We start from the raw sequence: 23,121 nt of genomic DNA, 5'->3' as shown, positions 1-23,121 counted from the left end.
TCAATTAGCTAAAGCCTCCACACTTTCATTTCCAAACAGAAAAATACAATTACCACATCCACATAGGCCTCTCCTTCCTGAAACTTTTCCATGTAAATAGCTTTAAGCCTTGCCCTTTTCTGAGTCTTGCTACAGAAGAATACCTGCCCACCTGAGGCTCTCTCTGTATCACCACAGCAAGAAGGCCATCACCAGATGACGGACGGTCCCCCTTAACCTTGGTCTAGGACTATAAATCAAATAAAACCTCTTTTCTTTATAACTGAAAAAAGAATAAAAATGACAGTAGTGTGTCTCCTCGGGCCTCTTCCCCTGCTGGAGCCTCACTTCTCCTTCTGCTCAAAATGAAGTGTGTGAGAGGGTGTAAGCAGTTCTATGGAAATACCATAATATGTCACTTTATTCACTGTGTGGATATATGATGTGTGTGTGTGTGTGTGTGTGTGTGTGTGTGAGGACACACATGCCACGGCACAACGTAAGGAGCACACAGGACAACTTGTGGAGTTGGTTCTCTTTCCCCTGTGTGGGTCCTGGACTCAAACTCAGGTCTCCAGCCTTGGTGGGTAGTGCGTTACCCACCGAGCCCATCTCATCAGCTCTATTAAGCCATTCTAAACCATGGATCAATCACAGAAGGATCTTTGGGAGTACTTAAGGGCACTATGTTCTCAGGCCAGGAAGGCCTAACCCCAACATCAATGGCTCCTGTGGACACAGCGGCTAAGGAAAAGCCCCCCCCACCCCAGGCAGGGCTCCAGCTTGATGCTTCTTCTGAATGTCACTTAAGTCTGTTTCTTTCCGCGCGCCCCCCCCCCCCCCCCCGCCCCCGCAAGAAAGGGTCTCATTTTTTTACCCAACTGTTTTGGAACTCACTACACACACCAGGCTGGCCTTGAACTCACAGAGATCCTCCTGCCTCTGCCTCCCAAATGCAGAGACTAAAAGGGTGTGCATCATACCTGGCTATTGTTTTTATTTTTTAAGAAAGGATCTCTGTGCATCATACCTGGCTATTGTTTTTATTTTTTAAGAAAGGATCTCTATAGCCTAGGCTGGCCTTAAACTTACAGTGATCTTCCTGCCCCAGGCTCCCAAGTGCCAAGATTGCAAGTATACATTCCACCTAGCTTTTAAAGATTCATTTATTTATTATTACATGTAAGTACTCTGTAGCTGTCTTCAGACACACTAGAAGAAGGTGTCAGATTTCTTTACAGATGTTGGTATGCCACCATGTGGTTGCTGGGATTTGAACTTGAGACCCTTGGAAAAGCAGTCAGTGCTCTTAACTGCTGAGCCATCTCTCCAGCCCCTCTCACCTAGTTTCTAATTGTGCATTTCAAATGGATCTCTATAATGCAAACCGCATCTCAAGAAAGATGTGCTTATAAAAGACAGACAAAGGCCAGGTGTAGGGGTGTGGTTCCTTTAATCCTAGCACTCAGTAGGCAGAGGCAAGGAGATCTCGGAGTTGGAGTTCAGCCTAGTTTACATAGTGTGCGTTCCAGGACAGCCAGGGTTCTGTAGAGAGACCCTGTCTCAAAAATCTAAAAACAACAAACAAATAATATAAAGAGAGCCAAGAGCTCAGGCTGTGGTCCCCATAGCCAAATATCTGCTGGTATGCACCCCACCCTGAGCCTAGCCCCAAGCACTATATAAATAGCCAGGATGTGTGTCCACACCTGTAGTCCTAATGCTCCAGAAGTGGATGCAGGAGACTGGGTGATTGCCAGGACTTTCTGGTGCTCTGGGTGCAAAGGAACAGGAATTGACAGAGGAGGACACGTGATGCCATCCTCTGGCCTCTGCGGGCACACATCCCAAATACTTGCAAACACTTCACCCAGAAAGGCGGGGTAGGAGGGGATAAAGGGGAAAGGGGAAAATTTAAATCTAAAGAAAAGGACAGAGAGGCAGGCAAGATCAGTCTCACCAGGCTCTGCAAGCAGTCAGCGCAGGAAGGACATAGCTTTTGCTCTGACTGGTAGAGAATGGGAGAATGGGGAGCTATCAGAGGGTTTTGCATAGAGGAGGTTGGGACCTCACTCAGGCTTTTAAAGCAGCAGCTCAGCTGCACCCAAGACATAACACAGAGAAAGCACTTTGGTGCAGCCCAGAGCCGGCTTCTCTTCTGTTTGCCCAGCTACAATTACTACTGCACTTTAACAAGACGTTCGATATGTGTACCCTGGCAGGAGCTGCTCCTGTCTGAAGGCATTATCAGTCAGGTAACTGAGGCAGAGGTGACATCAACTGGAAATATGTAGAGCGAAGAATGTGAGTGAAGAACTAGAACCAACCAGGAAAGACAAGGTCGTGGTGGCTGAAGACTTTTGGATCTGGTTCATACCAATGTCAGGAGGAGATGTAATCCCAAGTCATCAAAATTGTATGCTTAATAAATTAACTGTCTGATTATGACCAGCCCTGGCATATTATTTTGCTTAAAATGGAAACAAAGGGCCAATAAGATAGCTCAGCAAGTAAATGTGCTTCGTGCCAAGCCTGGCTCCATGAGTTAGTTCTACCCTCTGAGAGAAATGACTCCTATGAGTCGTAGTCTAACCTCTCTAGGTGCCCTATGGCACATGAATATCCATGCTCATAAGCAAGTGCACACAAACACACAAACGAATATTCTAAAAATTAAGCAACCCTCCCCCCCACAGAAGAATCGAGTGGATTCTGTTTGATGACTGGAAGAACAACAAGGCTATGGCCCTGCCATCTAGCTGACCGTATCCGCCTGTGTGCCATCTAGCGGGCCGTTCCCGCCTGTGTGCCATCTAGGTGGCCGTTCCCGCCTGTGTGCCATCTAGCTGACCGTTCCCGTCTGTGTGCCATCTAGCTGGCCGTTCCCATGCTTTCCCGCCTGTGTTCCAGCCTTCACAGGGATCCATGCATGGCACCCGACTGTCAAGTACTAACTGAGTAGTCACCACCTTAATTCCCTGTGGAGCCCAAATGCCCCAGCTGCACCATGGCTGACAGGAAGCAGCAGCAGCTGGCTCCACTCCAGGGCTCCCATCAGGCCTCACTGGCTGTGCCCGTGTAGTCAGAGAAAGGGGGAAGGCAAGGCCAGGCCCGGAACACACAGACACACAGACAGAGTAACAGACAGACACACACACACACACACACACCAGGTTTCCTTAACCACCAGGCAGCACTTCCCAGCGTGTCCCACAACCCCAGGAAGACCCAGCTCACCCCTAGAGGGCTCGGCTCTGCCAGAGATTGGTGAGCCTCTTTCTTGGTGAGCCTCTCCATTTTCTGAGCTCACTTCTCCTAGGCCACTCCTGGCATGGTCACCATTGGGCAATTCTGACTTTTCAGGAGTCGTTGGTTTGCTCTGGGCCTGGCTCTGCTTCAGGCGGCTGAACTTGGGAGACCCTGCTGTGGCCTGGATCACCGGAGACTGAGGTTTTGACTGGATTGGTTTTTCCAATTCTCTGGCCTCCTGTAACTAAAACACAAGAGAGAAGGGATTCCATCTAAACAGTTCTAGCTATTTATTAAGAAAAAAATTACACCAAACTATTGTTTTTAAAATATTTCAAGCAGCTGATCCAACTTTTGTTGTTTTCCTGGGTGTTAGGATTAACCTAAGGCCTGTGTATCCTGGGGAGGGCTCTTCTGCTATGCTATATCCCAGCCCAGAATAAAGTTTTCAAAAAGAAGTTAAGTCCAAATTAAACTTAGACTGTGATGACCAAACTTCAAAACCCATGCTAGAGTTGCAATCTGCTTTTAAAATCAGAAGTCTCAGGAAAGACGACTCCTCCAGTGCCATGCGTGGGCTGATTCAGCAGGACGTGGGGCCAGCCCAGATGCCACTCACCACTTGGTTTTCCATGCGGGTGAAGATGACATTCAGCATCTGGGTGAGCGTGGCCTTGGCGGTGGTTTGATTGATGAGGTTTTTGCTGGCCAGATAGATATTGTAGCATGTCCTCACCGTCTGCAGGATGGTGCCCTCATGGATTTCAATGTGTGGGGAAGTCACAGCAGTCAGAAGAGCCTAAGACAGATCAGAAATGGCCACCTTCCCGCATGCCCGTGTTTCTCCTGGGCAAACTTTCCTCAACAGTTGAGGGGTTGGTCCCCATCCCCCCTACCTTTTTTTCTGAAAGTAAGTCTCAGTCAGTAATCCTGGCTGTCCTGAACCTGGTTATATACAGGCTGGCCTCAAACTTTGAGCACTTCTCCTGCCTCTCTCTCCCAAGTGCTAAGATTACACGTGGTACCAACATACCTGCCTGGTTTTTCTAAATTCCCAGACAGTCCTGCCAGCCCATCTGACTGATTAGTACCCAGAGCTGATTTCCTACTGTTTGGAGTTAAAAAGCAATTGCTGATTCCCTAAAACTCACATCATTTTAAGTAATTATGCTGTGCTGAAGTAGGTGTTCTAGTGCTTGCTAAAATTTTTCTTAAAAGTTTTAGAGAAAACGCTGAAAATTCTGAATGTTAATATTGATTGAAAAAAAATCTAAAGTGAAAAAAAAGTAAAAACCTAAAATGAAAACTAGACCTCTCTCTCACAAAACACACAGAGCCCATACCACATAGCTGAGCTACCCAGCACCTAAGATCAGGAGGGAAGCCTTGGTCCACCCACTCATCCATTCCCTGGCACACTGGCAGTACTAGCTCACGCCAAGCCCTTCCTGGTGGCAGACGCAGAAGAGGGAAGAGCCAGGAAGACAGGGGACAGCAGCAGGTTCAGGTGTTAAGAACAGCAATGAAGACCTGTACAGTGGTAATCGATGGTCAGCTGGAACAGAGAATTTCCAGCAGAGCCCAGACAATCTCAAGCAAAGGAACTCACAATGATCCCATCGTTAATGGGACTGTTTACTTGGGACACACCTGATCACGTGTCCACGTCACGACACTAACAGAAAAGTGAAGGAATGCATCTAACTCTTCTGTTCCAGCTCCACACCACTCAACTAACACACAGTAAGTTAAAACCCGCACTCGCAAACCCAGACCAGGCACACAGAAATACCTTAATTATTTGTAGCTGAACCCCTTCATCTGTCTGAGGGCCCTGAAAACAGTTGCAAATGGTTTCAACAATCCTGTCAATCAGCCGCTTCCCAGGAGCTCCGCTGTCAGGGGCATTGCCAGTGATGTGCCCGTATGCGATGAGTTTCTGTACACAAAAGAGCAAGTTACAAGATCCTGCTTGGCTGGACAAGACAGGAGGGAGGGTGGCCTTGAACTTCTGGTTCCCATGGCAGCAGTCACTCCCAGGAGCCAGGCAAGCACAGCTGTTCTGAGCATGACCTTTACCACCCCCCAGTAGGCAGGCTGCCTCCCAGAGGCTACCTGCCAGTGCCACCTCATATCCAACCTGGACCTTGGCACAGAGAGAAACTTGAGAGACGGAGATCAGAGTGAGCGCTACATACACTTGGCTGAGATTAAGAATCATCTGGAAGAAATACCAAAAATGCAGTTTCCTGGACTGCAACCTGGACCTGCTGAACTAGGAGTTGTGAGGCAGAAGCATAGGAGTCAGTTATTTCTCCCCTGTAGCTTATTCCCAGGTCGGCCCAGCACAAGGCCCAGCCTTCTGGGGCACACTGTGCTTCGTTCAGGCAGCTGGGGAGATGCGGACATGCTGCGCTTCTGTGTTGTGTGCAACTGTGCTTCTGGCTGCTCACACCCCTGCCTGCCTACACAAGTAGATAAGCAAGCACTCCTGAGCTCGCCCGCTGTCCTAGGGGAGAGGGGGTTACGCCGCAGACGCTTACATCATTTCCGAGTGGCTTTCTACAGCACTAGCTACAAAGTACCTTCATTCAAAAAGCAGGAATAAGACAGAACAGACTGCCTGCCCCTCTGCCATTCAAGCCCAGTCTGTGACTCAGAAGGAAGTGGGTAGAAAAGAGGACAGGCCAGAGCTGCCCATCCTCACTCACCCCGACCCGCTTGGGCTCCTGGACAAGTGTCAACTTCTGACAGTGCTCCTTCCTCCTGACAGTAGGATTTAAGTTCTGCTGTGAGCACTGGGCAATGATTAGGTGAGTGACTATCTCAACACTGTTGAAAAGGAGGTTCTCTGGGACCAGGAAGCAGTGCGCTGCCTTGGAATCACACCTGGGTTCTGTTCCATCCCAAGCACCAAAAAAGAGAGGACGGGCTTCAAGATGGACATGGCTACAGGGAAGATGAGGCAGAAAATCATGAATCTGAAAACAAAAACAGGGCTGGCCATACTTTGAATCTCAGGACCTGGAAGACAGAAGCAGGCAGATCTCTGGTCTACACAGCAAGGTCCATGCTAATAAGTAACAGACAATCAGATTCTGCCTCAAAAATAATAATACTAAATAATTAACTTTAGTTAAGGGCTGGGGAAATAGTTTAGTCACTAAATGCTTGCCATGCAAGGATGAAGACCTGAATTTATCCCCAGCACCCATGTAAAAAGCTAGGTATGGAGGATGGCATGCCCTTGTAATTCCAGTTCCCAGGAGGTGAGACAGGCAGATCCCCAGGTGCCAGTGAGAGACCCTGTCTCTAAAACCAAGGTGGACAGCTCCTGAAGAATAGGGATCATCTCAGACTTCTATATGGACCCAATACATCCACGCATGCCACCACGAACCCACACACAACCTATACCCCACACAGAGCCTACCAACAGAAAGCTAAAACACAACATATGTAATATAAACAGGACAATCTGGGCCAATCATTTCTTACAAGCTTCACTGTTAATAAAGAGAAAACGGTATTCTTTTTTGTTTTGTTTTGTTTTGTTTTTTCGAGACAGAGTTTTTCTGTATAGCCTTGGCTGTCCTGGAACTCACTCTGTAGACCAGGCTGGCCTTGAACTCAGAAATGCACCTGCCTCTGCCTCCCAAGTGCCAGGATTAAAAGCGTGCGCCACCACTGCCCGGCTGGTATTCTATTTTTCAATCTTTTTCCTTCTTTTCAGACAGACTTCTATACCCAAACCTCTGTCTCCTGAGCATTCGATATTGTACTGGATCTCATGCGAGCTAGACAAGTAGTCTACCACAAAAGTTCTAGCACAAATATAGTGCCTAACTAAAAAATAGTTATTATTATATTTTTTATGTGTAGGACTGTTTTGCGTACATGTATGCCTGTGGAGGGTAGAAGAGGACATCAGATCTCCTGGAACTGAAGTTATAGATGGTTGTGAGCCACTCACAGACAAACCATCTCTCCTCCCCCAATGCTATTGTCCGTTATTTGAGACAGGGTCTCACTGGGCAGCCCTGGCTAGCCTCCATCACAGAATTCCACTTGTGTCTGCCTACACACACAACTTGTACCTAATTTTTTGTTTGTTTGTTTGTTTTTGTTTTTTTCGAGACAGGGTTTCTCTGTATAGCCCTGGCTGTCCTGGAACTCACTCTGTGGACCAGGCTGACCTCGAACTGAGAAATTTGCCTGCTTCTGCCTCCCAGAGTGCTGGGATTACAGGTGTGCGCCACCACCGCTTGGCTTGTATTTAATTTTTATCTTGATCTTTAAAAATTTTATTTTTGAAGACAGGTGCAGTGGCGGATGCCTTCATCCCAGCACTTAGGAGGCAGAGGCAGGTGGATCTCTGTGAATTCAAGGCCAGCTTGATCTACACAATTCCAGGACAGCCAGAGGCTACAGAGTTAGACCCTGTCTTGAAATCCCCCCCACAAAAATTCTATTTTTGTATATTTTATAATGAACAAAGTTCATATATATGTTAATTTTAAGTTAAATTATATTCTAAAAATATTACTATGCATCCAGTAAAAAACCATTAACTTAGGAAAGGCAGGCTCTGGCCCTAGGCAGTGTGGGCCACCAGGTGCTGAAGGAAGCAGCTGCAGAAGCCACACACGACATCTCTAGGCTTCTCCGAGCAGGGAGGGGCATCTGTGCCAACTGTGCTCCTTACAAAGCAAACCCTAAAAGCACCTATGTCCCTGTCACCTCCAACAGAAATGGGTGACAAGGCACAGTGTAGGCGACTTCAGCTGGCTCCGCTTCTGCCAGAGTCAGACTTCACCTCAGATTCTGGCCTTTGGTTTCCAAGGCATGAGCTTCCTTTACTGCCAGGAAATTCCAGTCAGACAGGCTTAGCTGGGCGGCAGAGGGTGAGTTCCTTTTCCACTCAGTCTTCCAGTGCCCATCTATTTCTAAAGTCATAAAAAGAAGTGCACTTTATACCTTTTACACTAAGCAAGGAGATCCTAGCATCCCTATTAAATTCCAGAGGAGTCCATTCAAAAGGAGACCCTCACACCTTGCGTGTCAAGGCTCCCAGTGGGCGGAAGTGAAACAGAGCTCCAAGGTATTTAAAGTCATGCATGCACACAGAGGGAAGACACTAACGCCTCACTGAGGAAGCCAGGTCACGGTGACAGGTAAGAGTATTCAGGACCAGTAACTGAGCACAAGGCTCAGGTAGTCTCCGCTGCAACGACTCACTGAGGCCACAATGGTAAGAAGGCTCAATAAGTAAACACACGCTCCTCTATTGCTATGACTCAAAGTTATGTGCCCTACATCCATATTCTCAAGTCCCAGAACCAAAAGTGACCATTAAAATGTTGGGCCTGTGGGAGCTAAACAGACCTAAGGCCACGAGGGAGTCTGTGCTCTGTAAGAACAGACCAGGGGGCTTGCTTGTTCTCTAATACACTAAGGCACAGTGAGAATATGGCATTCTACAAGGTGAGCCAGGGTCCTCACCAAATCATCAAGGTCTCGACCTTGGACTGCCCACCCTCCAGAGCTGTGAGAGACTCTGTTATCACAGCCCAAGATGAGACCATTGTGCTCCCATACAACTATCCACGACAGCAGACATCAGATCACACTGCAAGTGTGGGCTAGGAGGTCCTACCGCCCACAGAAGCCCCACATACTGGACAGGAGACTCTGAGCTGAGCCAGCACTTCATCATCTAAGCCTCTAAATCAAGAATGAAGCAGCAGTCAGAGGCAGATGCAGGCAGATATACAAGTTCAAGGCCAGCCTGGTCTAAGAGTGAGTTCCAGAAAGAGCCAAGGCTATGCAGAAGAAACCCTGTCCCAAAAAACAAACAAAAGAAAACAAAAACAAGAACAAGGATTCTTCTGAAGCTTAAACAGGGTGATGGGGACGAAGCACCTGGGTGGGCTGATGGCCCAGGGAGGGTGAGAGCTCTCACGATGAGGACATTAATGTGTTAGCCATCGGGACTGCTCCCAAACTAAGCATCATCATGGGAAGCAAACAATTAAAATTAAGCTGATTTCAAATTTCCTCAGAAAGCATTCACAGCATCAAGTATTTTAGGATGAAGTAAGACTGAGCTTGCCATTTGAGAATTCTTGGCTCATTAGACGCTTCAAATAGGACATGTACAGAATTATCTGGAACGAGAGAAACAATTCTTCATTTGAAAGAACTGCTTCTGTGAAAATAACTGTCACCAACTCTAAAGTGTATGCATACTGGAAAAAGATATAATGGAGTAAATATTAGACCCAGGATGCTGCTTTGCAGTTCTATGCCTTGGCATATAGAACCAATAGATGACAACATTCTTTGTGAAGAAATGTAAATCTGCAGGAGGCTTCTAGGGCCTTGTAACACAACGCTCTCAACAACCCTAACAGAATCGTCTGTTTTGTTTCCTGTTCCAGGAGTCGCTGGTAACTTCAATAACATCCAAAACTTCTTCCACTGATGGGACTGCCCACTAAGGTTAAGAAGTTTGGAGCTATCTAGAGAAAAACCAGTCTGGCTTGGGAACTAAGGCACCCGGGCTACCCTGTCTCTTAGACTGTAGGACAGGCTCCCATCACTGCAGTCTGTCGTCAGCAGTTACAGAGCATCACTGAGAAAGCTCCCACCACAGCCAATCCTCATCGTTCGTAGACCGCTGGCCTCAAGTGTACTCCCTCGCTCACTCACACACCCACTCACTCGCTTGCTCAGAAGCATCTGAAAGCCCCTGTCAGAACATGGTTACTTGTAGAAGTACACAGAACGGTAAGACCCTGAATCATAGCTGAGGATTATCAGGAGACATGGATGGCTTTCTATCCACTTCAAGTGTTTTTTTTTTTTTCTGTGGTGTTTTCACTATGTGGCTTCCACAGTTTTATCCTTTATGCTCTTAAAGCACCTCCCTACTGTGTGACAAGGCGCTGCCTAGGGCTAAGGAAGAGGAGGCTGGACTGCCTTACAAGAAACTGCAGGTATCAAATAAACTTGGCTCAAGCACGCTATTGAAGCTGCTGCTGTGAACTCCATGTTGATGTGCCAGTGACGTCTATGAAGAGGTGTCCTTAAATAGAAACACACAGAGAAGGAACGTGTACACTGACCAGCTGGTCCAAAATGGAGAGCACGGAGAACTGGGAACCCAAGCCCGCACTTCTTGGGGCTGGTTAGTTCATGTTCATAGCGACTGCAGATCAGAACTGCCACAAATAATCAGGTGTGGCTGTACCTGTTTCTATGCCTGAGAGTACACATTAACACATCAATGACGAGACTAGGAACACACCATACGCCATGTATATCAATCAGTCAACCTACAGTTGACTACAATTTTTCCGCTGGAGAAATGTGACTGTAGCTAAGAAGTGCAAGCCCCTTCCCACCAGGACATCTTCACCAAGGGAGCTTTGGACTGCTCCTGCACCACCTCTAGGGGCATCCTCAGCACTAGGGTAGCACCAGGGCAGCATAGTTGTGGGTAATGGAGTGCTCACACCAAGGACCCCACACACCAAGTCTAAACATGGTACCTGCAAGCAGTCCAGGGATGTGCTGACCACCCGAGGGGACTTGGATTGGCAGGCCAGCTCGAATGGAAGGAAATACTTGTCAGCTTCAATGAAGTTTGCCTTTGGTGGAGCCGCAGCGCCTAGCCTAGGGAAAAGCAGGAAAGGCCAAGAGGAAGAATGAGGAACAAGAAACTTGCTTCTCTCCATCTTACTCCATGTTCCCACCGTGACTGGAAGCACTTAGTTAGGAGTGCTAGAAGCACCAGCCTGGAGCACCTGCAGAAAGCAAGAGCTCTGACTTGTGAGGGGGCTCGCTGGCACTGGGCAGAATCTGCTGAGCCACGCCAGGCCCACGTTTCTGGGCTGGGACTGCTGACTCCCATCAAGAAGGCGCAAGCACCCAAGCCCCACCAGAGAGGCTGCCCCTTGCCATGAGACAAGGGTTCTGCCTCCTTCTCAAGGGACAGTAGAAAGGCTCTGCTTGGCCTTCTTTAATCATCCCGCCAAGCACACATGTAGCGCTGACCCAGTCATCCGCCTAGCCCGGAGCCCCGCTGTGTGAGTGCTGGGCCCACAGAGTGTGTGCTGCCCCTTTAAACATGAGAGCGAACACACATGGAAAGGGGTTCCCATTGCCACCACCTGCTGCACCCCCAAAAGGAGGAAGCACGGCTGCTTACCTCTGCTTTTCTAGTTCTGCTTTAATTTCATCTGGTGGAAGAAGAAAAAGCACATTAGGAGCAAGCAACACTACAGAAAAGGAAGGCTTGCTACAAAGTATCTAGAAACCATTGAAAAGAGTCTTTATAAGATTGTGGGACACTCAGATTTTGATATAACGTGAAGCAAAAAACTTATCACAGCAGTAATGGTGGCCCATGGGAGTCACCGTGCTAGGCATGCGTGTAAGTTCATGTTGCTTTCATTTAGTGCCCACAGGACCCTGTGGGTGGGTATGGGTAGGCACGACTGTTCCCTCTCACCACTGACACACTGGGGCCGTCCTGTGTGCCTCTACCCTCTAGATGACAGCAGCATTTCCTGCCCCTGTAGTGTTGTGTTATGCTTTGTGATAAGGTCTCACTACATAGCCAAGGCTAACTGGACACTCATGATCCTCCTGCCTCAGCCTGTAAAGTGCTGCTGGGAGGTACCAGCATGCTCTCCCATAGTCTTGAATACCAAATGTTCCCTGAGCAAACTCCCTCAGTGAAAACGAATGATTTCAATGAGGGAACACAGACATCACGAGAAAAGGGAATGTCTCCACATTACTCCTTAAGAACTGGGGGAGCCTTCTAGCATCCTCCATCCTTCAGGTACCAGCCATCTGGGTAGCGCTTAAGCTGTGGAAATTAAGACCACCCCTCCAAGGGTCTCCAGTCTGAGCATCTCTAGTGACCTTCTCTGCATTAACTGTCAGTGCTACAGATATTTTTAGCTCCAAGTCCTGGCAGGGTGGGACACTTATCTGAGGCAGGGTTTGGTGCCCCCTACCCACTGACCTTACATCCCTGGCTGCTGCTGCTGTCACTTCAGGATGAAAGGGGAGACCCCTGTTAACAGCACTATGAGTACTGGCCAAGCATGCAAAATGGTGGAACAGCTTAAGATGGAGGCCAGCTCGTGCCGGATAAAGGTATCTAAGGCAGCAGCAGACCTGAGGACTTACTGTGATGCCCACACGTGTGAGGATCCCCTCATCACTCCTGTGCCCACTTCGGAGAACCCCTTCCAGGAGAAGAAGTTCTTCTATGCGCTCCTCTGAAAAGCGCTGTAGCTCCTCTGAATTCATCTCCCCCTCCCAGAGCCCCCCTTAGGTTGGAAATTGTAGCAGTCCATTTCTACCTGCACTTACCCTGTGATTGAAGCACAGACCCTCCTTACCCATGTCTACTCCATTTCCTCACCCTTTCAGGCTGACTCCAAGCACCTTTTACTGTATCTATAAAGGGCCCCCACTAAACGGCCAAAATCCTGCCTGTTTCCCTTGGTGATTCATCCGTTCGGGCAATGGAGAGAAAGTTGCCTGGGTGCTCACCTGGAGCTATGAAAAGGTAAAGGCATTGAAGAGTAAAGTCATTCAGAGCCTCAGAGGAAAAAAAAAAAGAAATGGGGAGCAAGAATCTGAACCTAGGTCTTGCTCTGTGGTCTCTGCTCTCTCTACCGTCTCTGTAGAGCAGGTGTATGTTAAAACAGTTAACATCAACTATCACTCTATGTATCAACAGTTTGCATCAACTATGCAAAACCATACACAGGAGACTGGAAACCACTTAAGAAAATACTGAAATGAGTTAGGCAAATATTGGAAGTTACTTAAATAGTGTTGTGGTGATGTTTGGTTCTTTTTAATTACACTTAGTTAACTGGGGGAGGGGCATCAGTGAGGACCAGAGCAACTGTCAGTGCTGGTTCACTGCTTCCACCATGCGGTTCCCAGGTATTGAACTCGGGCCATCAGGCTTGGCAGCAAGCATCTTCACCTACTAAGTCACTGCACTGGCCCCTGTTCCTTTTTTCATATTTTTTCTTTTTCTTTTATGTGTATGGGCATTTTGGCTGTATGTATATCTGTGTACATGTGTGCCTGATGCCCAAACTCCATTGCAACTGGAGCTGCAGCCAGTTCGAAGCCTCAGTGTGGGTGCTCAGAATCAAAGCCAGGCCCTCTGGAAGGGCATTCAGAGCTCTAGGCTGCTGAGGCATCTTCCCAGCTCCTTGGACCATTAAAACAAGAGAGTACCTTATCCAAACACTCCTGACCCCACCCACCAATCTACTCCGTGTACCCCCCTCCCCCCTGTAGGTTGGGCCCCCAGGCACAGGTAGTATCTAAGGTGAAGGAGGGAGGCAGGAAGGGGAGAAGCCAGGAGGAAGGGAGGAAGAGAGAGAGGGTGGGATGGAGGCAGGGAGGCAGGGAGGCAGGGAGGGACACACCACAGCCTTTCCATACACTCTCTTAAGAGCAAGCAGTCTGGGTAAGGGCAATAGCCATCCTAACAGCACCAAAACACACTTCAGAGGTTCTAAGTTCCATTTGCTTGGAAAATCAAGGAACTGGGCTAGCTAGAGGTGGTGATGTCTAACCTTCTGGCTGGCCTACACATTCTTGTTGCATGCCTAACAAAACAGCAGAGAACTGCCCACGAGGCCTGTGACACTTGAGCTTGTGAAAGGAACAGTCAACATGGACCCTGTCCTTAAAGGACATAAATCATCCAAGAGTAGGGCCCCATCTCCAACAGAAGTCTACAAGACTGGCCTACAGGATGTGGCTTCCATCAACTTCGTAACACAACGGCTTTGCTTAGATGACAAGTTCCTATGACACACCGGATGCGCCCTGCTGCCCACTCAAGTGTAAGGTTTCCTTCTGGTCAGGAGCAGCACTCTCAGGGCTCAGTCAGATGCACCAGATACAGCCAAGACCATGCCAGAGGTGGGTGGTCTGAGTCTCCAACCATCGGTTCTGGACAGCACCGGTGATAAGCCAGTGGTACAGAAATGTCACCAGTACAGCCTCTCACTGTCCATGAGAGCACCGAACCCAACAGGCTACACACCAGAAGACCTATGCATGACAATCAGGAAATGTCAGGAGAGGCACTGGGGAGAAGAGATCCTAGGGGAGCAGAGCAGCAGCCTTCAATGGCTGACACTGGCAGCTCTAGAGACCCAGGGTGTTGGTTGCTCTGATTATCTCAGTGGGCAAACCCAGACTTTACAGGAGAGCTCAGATCAACTCAAAGCAAATACAGCCTTTCCATAATAACTATGCCCAGATAAGACTGATCTCCTGGCTGCCCTGGCCACGGAGCTACCAGCTCACAGATTCTCTTTCAAGGAATGGGAAGAACTCAGAAGCAATGCTTCACTGGCTGCAGGAAAGCATGTGCAGTGAGAAAGGCGGCCTTGAGTCATCCAATCCTCAACTGAGGACACGATGCAGGCTCTGCCCAAGCTCAGGGGCTCAGCTGAAGAGCAGCGAGAGAAGCAGGCCAGAACCCAAGCCAGTCTGTACAAACCTCACAGACTAGGAAATGAGAGCCAGACAACTTTCCGGGGAGAGCTGGGATGAATCCAGGAACCCAGTCTAGAGAGCCCACGTTCAGAAGCTCATATGTCCCTAGTTCTCAAAGCATGCACAGAGAATTGATTTTCAAACTATAAACAAAACAACATATATGCACAAAGCCAGAAAGTTTTGCTAACAATTCAAAACATAGGTGTGTTCTTTAGCTGGAAGCTGGTTTAAAACTACTTATGGAATTTCCCAATCACCTTTTCTACCAAGACTAAGCAAAAGTACATTCTAGTTAGCCTGGGGTACTGGGGATAGAGCCTATGATCTTCCATATGTTAGCACGCAGTCTACCAGGGGCATACACTCCATGGAGCAGTAAGGGGAAACAGAAGGCCTCTCCCATGAAATACTGCTACCAGGAGTTCAAGAAATCTCAGGTGGCTGGGCACGGTGGTGCACACCTTTAATCCGGCACTCAGGAGGCCAGATGGATCTCTCTGAGTTTGTAGCCAGCCTGGTCTACGCCAAGAAGTCCAAATGGGATCTACATATAGAGACCTTGTCTACAACAAAAACAAACCAAGACAAAACAAAACAAAAAGCAAATCACAATCAGACTTTTAATTTACCCTTAAGTGCTAAGAATTAGGAATTATTGCACTTTCTACACTATTTTTATTGAGGAGAAAAAACCCACCCCGAAATCCTGTTCACTGGGCTCACCAGTGGCACAGACAGACAGACAGCACACACCTCTGTAGACACAGGAGGCCTCTGAGGCTGACTGCCGTGGGGCAGCTTTCACTGAGTGTGGAGAGAGAAGGTCAGGACAGAAGCCACGGTTAGTCAGGCGCTAACCACACAGGCCAGTCAGTGCTCTGGGCCGTGTGCAAACCATCCAGGCAAGAAGCATCAGCAAATGGGCTGCCAAAACCAGTCTCACAGGCTGGAAATGTCCAAGGAACAGCTCCGGCATCCAGGATTCTAGCTGACTGGAGGCGTGGGGCTATAGGTACCATAATTCCAGATGACTGATAGGCCCTCAATAGGCCTCAGTTCCAGCTGAGAGATGGACCCTGATATACTATGGCTCTGGCTGAGACGGGCTTGAGATGTACCATCCCATGGCTCTGGCTGAGACGGGCTTGAGATGTACCATCCCATGGTTCTGGTTGAGATGGGCACTGGATATATTTAGAGAACACAATTGTTTTCCCAATAATAAAAAAGAGGGAGAATAAGGAACCAGGGCAAGTGCGAGGTAGAATCTCATGACAGATTAAACACAGCCAGGTTACAAGCCACACACCGACACCTGTCAGCCGACTGGTAGCTCATCAAACCTCCAGAATCTTGACTTCCCTCTGTAAGACCCCACAGACTGCAAGAGGACTCGGTGTGGCTGCTGTATGAACAACCCCAGGGAAGAAGTCTTGCCACAATGTGACAGGGGCAAGGCAGGTGCACAGCAGGTGGCAGCGCCATGTCTTTAGCTCTTATCTCAAACCAAAAGCCAGTGGGAATGCAGTCTCCATTGTTGCTCAGGAGAGCGGCTGAGCGTCCCAGGCTGGACTTAGCAACATCACTCACTGTTGTCCTGGGTGGCAGAACAAGGTACATTCTCAGTGAGGACCTCCAGGCAGGCCACACCCCATCACCACTCAAGAGGAAGACAGGGAGGATGGCTGGGAGACGTGGCTGGTGGGACTCACCCTGCACTCACGGCTTCCTGTGCTAACAGCATTGCACTCACAGAGGCCAAGGGGGCAGCCAGCAGCAATAAGGGAACAGGTCACAAAGGAGGGAGATAGGCCTGCGCTAGGGCAGCTGCAGCTACAAAGACTCCCACAGACTTCTGCAGAGATGGATTCTGGGTGTTGTATTATCTGTGAAAGCAGCACCCCCAGTTGCCAGCCTCTCCATCCCATCAATGGCCACCAAGATCCTCACAGCCGACCCTGCCCAACAGTTATCACCGGCTAATTCCCTCAGACCGCAGCATCCTTCCAATACGACAGCCACACATCCCTCCTACCCAGCTCAGTCCTGTCCCCCTCACGGCCCTCAACCACCTGCTGCTCCACCCCAAACCCTCCTACAGAGGCTGGTCATATTCCAAATCTTGGCCTGGGTGGAACCGGGGCACTTCCAGCTCCTTGCTGGTCTCTCTCCAGCTAGCCTACCTACACAAATGCACCCAGAGGACCTTGCTCTGGCCGGCCAGACCTCCCCAGGACTGACCCATCAGCTTGCCTCTTCCTGCATTTTCCAGGTGGAGCCCTTCAGCAGGACTGCTGACAGAGTGAGAGACACTCAACAGCCATCACTTCTGACCTTTGGTCTCAATTTCTGGGAAAATCCCATCCTAAGATAACAATCCCACCCTCTGGTGACCTGTCGCCACCTAGGCAGACATCCAACAGCAGACAGGTCTATGATGCTGCCATCATTAGCCTCAGAGGGAACCTGAATAGTCAGTCTGTCTCTCTACCCTATCTCTGCCCCATGTGGACCATACATCGCTCTCCCCAGTCTCTCACTGACTGGCATCACCACATCCTTCCCTCACGGCTGCTGTAACAGCCTCCCGTCACGGAGCAGTTAGATGCCAGCACAAGGAGACTCTCTCAACTTCCTCTTGGCAAGTCTGTGTGCACCCTATGATCCCTTGTTCTGGCGGCAGGAAGAAGACGCCCCTCATGCCCACCTAGCCCTACTGCTTGCCTGGGGACGTCAAGTTCTCAGAACTGGCCACTCTTCTACTCACAGGCTACATCACTGCCCACTCACCTTGTTAGGATCTAAAGTCACCCAGTAGACAAGTCTCTGGGCATGCCCGTGAGCCCGCCGACATTAGACTAGGTGAGGAAGGAGGAATCACTTTAACTGTGGGCAGCACCACTTCTGGAGTCCTGAGCTTAGAGAGAAAGTCCTGAACAAAAGAGAAAGCAGAACGCCCATCCAGCACTCCCTCCTGACTGTGGACATGTGACTAAGGCCGCAAGCTCCCGCCACAGTGTGCCATCCCATCAAACCATGAACCGAAACAAACTCTTCCTTCTGGAAGCTGATTTGAGGCAGCAAGGAGACAGGCAATGTGGGAAGGGGCTCACCCTGAGGGGAGCCAATGGCCTGCATTCGCTCAACTCTCCAACAGCACGAAGCTCAGAATCCTTATGGCTCCAGGCACCACACTGGTCTCCACAACCCTGGACAGCACTTCACTCCCCGCCATAGCCCACAGCCCACACGTCACCACATCAGAGGTGCCTTTCAGTACCCCACCAGCTGCCACCGGAAGCACTGCACATCCCTGACACCTTGTGCATTTCACTCCGGGTCACTCTCAGCTTTCTTCACAGTACTGACTGGTCACCCCTGACATACTGTGTCGGCTCCCTTACCTGCTTCCCCAGCAGAGTAGGACCGCTCTGCAAGCCAGCCTGTGCTATGCACTAGAGTGTCAGCAGACAGGAGCGGGCGGGTGGGCAGGCGCGCGCATGCTCGGTGTGTGTTGGACACCTGTGTAAGTCCTCCTTTTCCTTTCCTATTCCTTTTCAGTGACATTTAGAAAATTCCAAGTGTCTTCTACCTTAAGGAAAGAAAACTAATGGTGTGCGTGGTAGCACACCTGTAGGCCCAGCATTCAGGAGGCTGGAGCACAGCTGCCACAAGTGCCAGGCCAACCACTACTACAGAGCAGGAATCTACCTCAAAACCTTCCGAGGACCACACCCTCTCCTCCTGACAGCACACCCAGACACAGCCTGCACTCCCTGCTGGGCTCCTCTCCCTCTCCCTCTCCCTTTCCCCCTCCCCCTCCCCTCCCCTCCCCTCTCCTCTGTCTTCTCCCTTCTGCCTGCACCCTCCCATCTGGATTCCACCTGCAGCACTCCACCAGAACAGCTCGAGAGGCCATTAGTGACCACTTCTCTAACCTGGCAGGCCTGCCATGCGCCATCTTTTTATTCACATTCCAGCTGTTGCCCCCTCCCGTCCTCCCTCCATGCTCCACCTTACTAGCCTCCCTCAGCATCCCACTTACCAAGCCCACAATCCCAGAATTCTTCTCTGCATCTGCCCTGTGCTTCCCACCTGTCTCTGCCCTGGCTCCCTCTGCACACCCCGCCTCCTCTGCCCAGGCAGAAAGAGATGCAGGTTCTGGCACTAGGCCCTGACCACACGGTCCAGACTCTAGACCAGCCTCTAGGAATCCCAGGCTTATCTATGCAGTCACCTCCGACTTCACGCGACTTCACTCGTCTAACTGGATAGTGCTTGATACGGTGTGTAGATGGGATGTCCTCTGCAGGGCCCACATTTTAAAGATGTGCTTCCCTAGATGGTGGAGCCAACTGTGCAGGGGTGATGAGCTCATGAGGGCACTGACTCTATCAACAGGCTAACCGCAGCGCTGAGTGAGCAAACCCAGCTGGGCCTGGCTGCAGGGAGCAGAGCAGTTAGGGCCAGGCCTCTATGTCTCTGTTTGTCTGTCTGTCTGTCTCTATCTCTCTGTCCCCTGACCTATCACATCCTTCCACCCTGATGCTCTTCCGCATCTCAGACCAAAGCAATGAAACTAGCCAGCAAGGAGCCGAAGCTGCTAGACCAGCGTCCCAGCGGTTCCGCCTCTCAGGAATTCCTCTAAGACACTTGCCGCAGCAGCGAGACACTGACCAAGGCGTCCCAGGCACACCTAGTTTCAGCAGATGGGCCCTCCCCTCCCCGTACCTCCGGTGGCCTTCCTTCCCACCGGCAGCTGACTGACCCACTCCCTCCAGTTCTTGTGTTTTACCCAGGCGCCCTCAACTTTACTCGTGCGGCCATCACTCCAACCCACCAGCATGATGCTAACTGCCTCTTACCCGAGCTGCAGCAATCCCCCTAGTCTCCCTGTAAGATGTGTGCACAGTGGCCCGGCCTGACCGAGCCAGCACCCTTTTCAAACTCTTGTGTCAGCCAACTGTTCCTGACCATGACCCTGTGGGCTCTGACCATCCTCCCCTACCTCCTCACAAGCACACTGCCCTCACAGAGCCTTGGCTTATGCTGGCCTCTCTGCTGCGCTGCCTCCCACCCCAGCTTCTGTGCCTGCATTCATCACTGCCAGCGCCCTTCTCAGCGGGGACGGGCATGCTCAAGTAAGTGTCCAGTGCTCTTACAGGGGCAGGCCTCTTGCGGTGGCCACAGGGTGTGACTGTGGCTGCCTCAGGGCACAGTCCTTGTTTGTTTTCTCCTCTGGCATCAGAAGGCCAGCTGTGACACCCAAGGACATCCCTCTGAAGGAGAGGTTGGTAAACAGCAACAGATATGCACTGACAACTCTAGCACTGAGAGGAAGCCAACCTTTCCATCCTTCCACAGAAGGCCTGTTCTCCCCACTAACTGTAGCAAAACACCCCAAACTAACCGTAAGTAGCCTGACAAGAAGACTCCGAGCATGAGTCAGCAAACGTAAAACTATTTTCTGAGATAACCCACAGGAAAGACCACTGAGCAGTCAGTCTCCTGGTAGGTCCCTTGTCCGCACCAAGAACAGTGATAAGGCAACCTGGCTCCGAGCTGTCCCTGTGAAGACTCCCTGTTCCTACGATGAAGCCCCTTTCCACAGGCCTGCTCTTCTCCATAAGGAACAGGCTAGCTGTTCGCCTGGGTGCTGCCTTCAGAGTCTCCTGAGACAAGTACAGAGAATAGGTCTGGATTCATTTGCTCATCAGAGTCATGGATGCAGCTCCACAGACCAACTCATGAGGCAGAAAAGGGTGAGCACCCAGGTCTTCCTCCTCGGCCACACAGGCCTGAGAAACAGCAGGCCACCACCAACTCCATTCTATGCTCCTTCTTGATGGCACTGGCTCACTTGAGCCAGGTCAATAGGTATTCTCATCATCTCAGAAGCAAGGCACCAAGAACCTAGATCACTAAAAGGATCAAAGCGTCCCACAATTATCAACACAACACAACTTTCAGCTGCCGTGGCTACAGGAGAGCTCCTTCCTGGAAAGACTACAAGACTTATCAACAAAGAGCAATCTGCAGGGAGCTGAAGAGATGGCTCAGCAGTTAAGAACACAAACTTCCTACAGAAGATCTGAGTTTGGTTCCCAGCACCCATAACGGGCACCTACAACTTTTCGCTGGGGAATCTGCTGCTGCCTTCTAACTTTCAGGGGCACCTATACACAAGCATGCATGCGTGGGCACACACACACACACACACACACACACACACACACACACACAATAAATCTATTTTTAATGCAGAAGGCAGAAGCAGGTGGATCTTTGTGAGTTTGAAACCAGCCTGGTCTACAGTGTGAGACAGACAACCAAAGATACATATAAAAGAAACTTTGCCTCAAATAACAAAAACAAAGAAATGTATTTTTGAAAGTTAATTTTATTCTTTTGTGTGCATGGGTGTTTTGCCTGAATGTCTGAGCACCATGAGCGGTGCTGTAGCTGCAAATGGCTGTGAGCCACCAGGTAGGTGCTGGGGGTCAAACTCAAGTCCTCCAGCAGAGCAGCCTGTGGCCTTAACAATCAGGTCCCTCTGTTTGGGGATTTTTTTAAGTTTGTTTTGTTTGGTGTTTTTGGTTTTGTTGTTGTTGTTGTTACTGAAACTGGGTTTCTCTGTGTAGCTCTGACTGTCCTGGAACTCACTTTGTAGACCAGACTTTGTGTGTAAACTCAGAGATCTGTTTGCCCCTGCCTCCTGAGTGTTGGGATTAAGGGTGTGCACCACCACTGCCTGGCTTGTTTTAAAGAGCGGTCTGCAGAGGTTATGAGCCTTGCCAGTTCAGTTTTTAAGAAATATTATCACTTGCAGACAAAATCCCTAATCCAGACACCAGAATTTACAAAAATTGAAGGATTTATTCTGGACAGTATTTCAATTAACTACTCTATTTATTTTTGGATCTTGAGATAAAAGTTTTTCCATAGAGCCTTGGCTGGTCCAGAACTCACTCTGTAAATCAAGCTGGCCTTAAATATAACAACCTCCTGTCTCTGGCTCTCCAGTGTTGGCATCACAGCAGTGCACCCTGCTGCCTGACTGATCACATATGTCATTTCTAAGACAGGAGCTCAAAAAAATAGCAGAGCATGGCTTCCCACTCATGATCCTCCTGCCTCAGCTTCCAGAATGCTGGGATTACAGGTATGTGCCACATGAGGCAAGTAGCAATATTTTTAATATTTTTCAGATTTCACACTTAAGGTTCTTCCTGACAGTGACAAAAAGGGATTTTGTGCTGTGAATAGGACGTCATGCATGCTAACAAACTCTAGGCACTGAGTACTGTCTCTAGGCCTAAATGCTGACCATTCACGCACAACTCAGGCTTATAAATATATTTTGTAACCCTTTCTCTTCTGAATGACATTTAAACAAGCTCAACCAACCAAACAACCACCACCACCCATGATCCACCTCTCCTTCGTTCTCTTCACAGTACAGCTAACCCTGGAGAAAGCCCTGTCTATGCCCACGTTGTCCCCAACTCCCACCCACACCTCCTCCCACACCAGTCGGTCTTCCACCCGCAGTGTGCCGCTCAAACAGGGATGGCCACCCTTGGCTCACAAGCTTCTAAACTCTGATATCAAACAGAGAGTGCAGCGTGCCTAAGACTGGATGTCGTCCTCCACAGCTCAGATAAGTGGGAGCTACACACGGCCCCGTTTGTCTGGGTGGGCAAACTACTCTCCTCTGCTTCCCACTGTAAGAATACCCAAACAGTCATCAATCCCGAATCTGGAGGACAGAGCTAGGGCTGTTGATGCAGGTAACACGCATCAGAAAAACCTAGCTCAGTGACACTCATCTGAAACCACCTCCCAGCACAACAGAGAAAAATATTGCAGAAAAAAAATTTTTTTTAACCAGAAGGTTTCAAATGTAACTTAGATTTCAACTACAGAACACGGTCTCTTCACTGAAATTTCACCAGAGTGCAGTGACTGTTTTCAAAGACTTCACAGAGTCCTTACCAGGGGGACTCCAATGAAATACTGGCTCCATCATCACTGGATGAGTGACGCCTGGCTAGCTTGTTCAACTCTTAGGCCTTAATGGACGTGATAATAATAGTAAGACCCAAACTAAAGCTCACAGCGGTAGTGCCCGGAATCCAGAGCCTTAGTAGACAGCAGATGCTGTATAGATGCTGTATAATGTGAAACCACAGTCAATCTCAGAGGACAAACAGGTACACATTTGTTCCTACACTTTCACGGTGGCTGAGCATGACAGCTAGCAACTGCAGGACACTTGGCCCTTTCAGATGCTTTGTGCATATTAAATTAGTAAATGGATTTCCCCCCCCTCTC

General features: G+C 49.4%; 2 protein-coding genes across 4 annotated transcripts in view; one reads left to right on the top strand and one right to left on the bottom strand.

Annotated features, from left to right (window-relative positions):
- Arfgef2 (ADP ribosylation factor guanine nucleotide exchange factor 2) overlaps positions 1-23,121 on the bottom strand; it is an 85,939-nt gene that overhangs the window by 58,316 nt on the left and 4,502 nt on the right. For 2 of the 3 annotated variants that reach the window (XM_052184325.1, XM_052184326.1), the window contains exons 2-6: positions 11,441-11,471; positions 10,782-10,905; positions 5,021-5,167; positions 3,848-4,027; positions 3,217-3,472 (exon numbers count right to left, since the gene is read on the bottom strand). In XM_052184325.1, the coding sequence (XP_052040285.1) occupies positions 3,217-3,472; positions 3,848-4,027; positions 5,021-5,167; positions 10,782-10,905; positions 11,441-11,471 (738 nt within the window). Of the gene's footprint in view, positions 1-3,216; positions 3,473-3,847; positions 4,028-5,020; positions 5,168-5,939; positions 6,178-10,781; positions 10,906-11,440; positions 11,472-23,121 lie in introns of those variants that run through there. The other variant, XM_052184327.1, reaches the window with a different exon arrangement.
- LOC127686278 (guanine nucleotide-binding protein G(I)/G(S)/G(O) subunit gamma-3-like) lies at positions 12,253-12,544 on the top strand. The gene has a single exon (XM_052184333.1). The coding sequence runs from the start codon at positions 12,301-12,303 to the stop codon at positions 12,526-12,528; it is 228 nt and encodes a 75-aa protein (XP_052040293.1). The 5' UTR covers positions 12,253-12,300; the 3' UTR covers positions 12,529-12,544.

Source organism: Apodemus sylvaticus, chromosome 5 (genome assembly GCF_947179515.1).
Source record: "Apodemus sylvaticus chromosome 5, mApoSyl1.1, whole genome shotgun sequence".
NCBI classification, from domain to species: domain Eukaryota; kingdom Metazoa; phylum Chordata; class Mammalia; order Rodentia; family Muridae; genus Apodemus; species Apodemus sylvaticus.
Note: the sequence above shows the minus strand (reverse complement) of the source record. Positions and strands in the feature narration are given on the sequence as shown.

Bases quoted from the DNA above. Each gene is read 5' to 3' on its own strand.
- LOC127686278 (XM_052184333.1), top strand. From the start codon at position 12,301: ATGAAAGGGGAGACCCCTGTTAACAGCACTATGAGTACTGGCCAAGCA.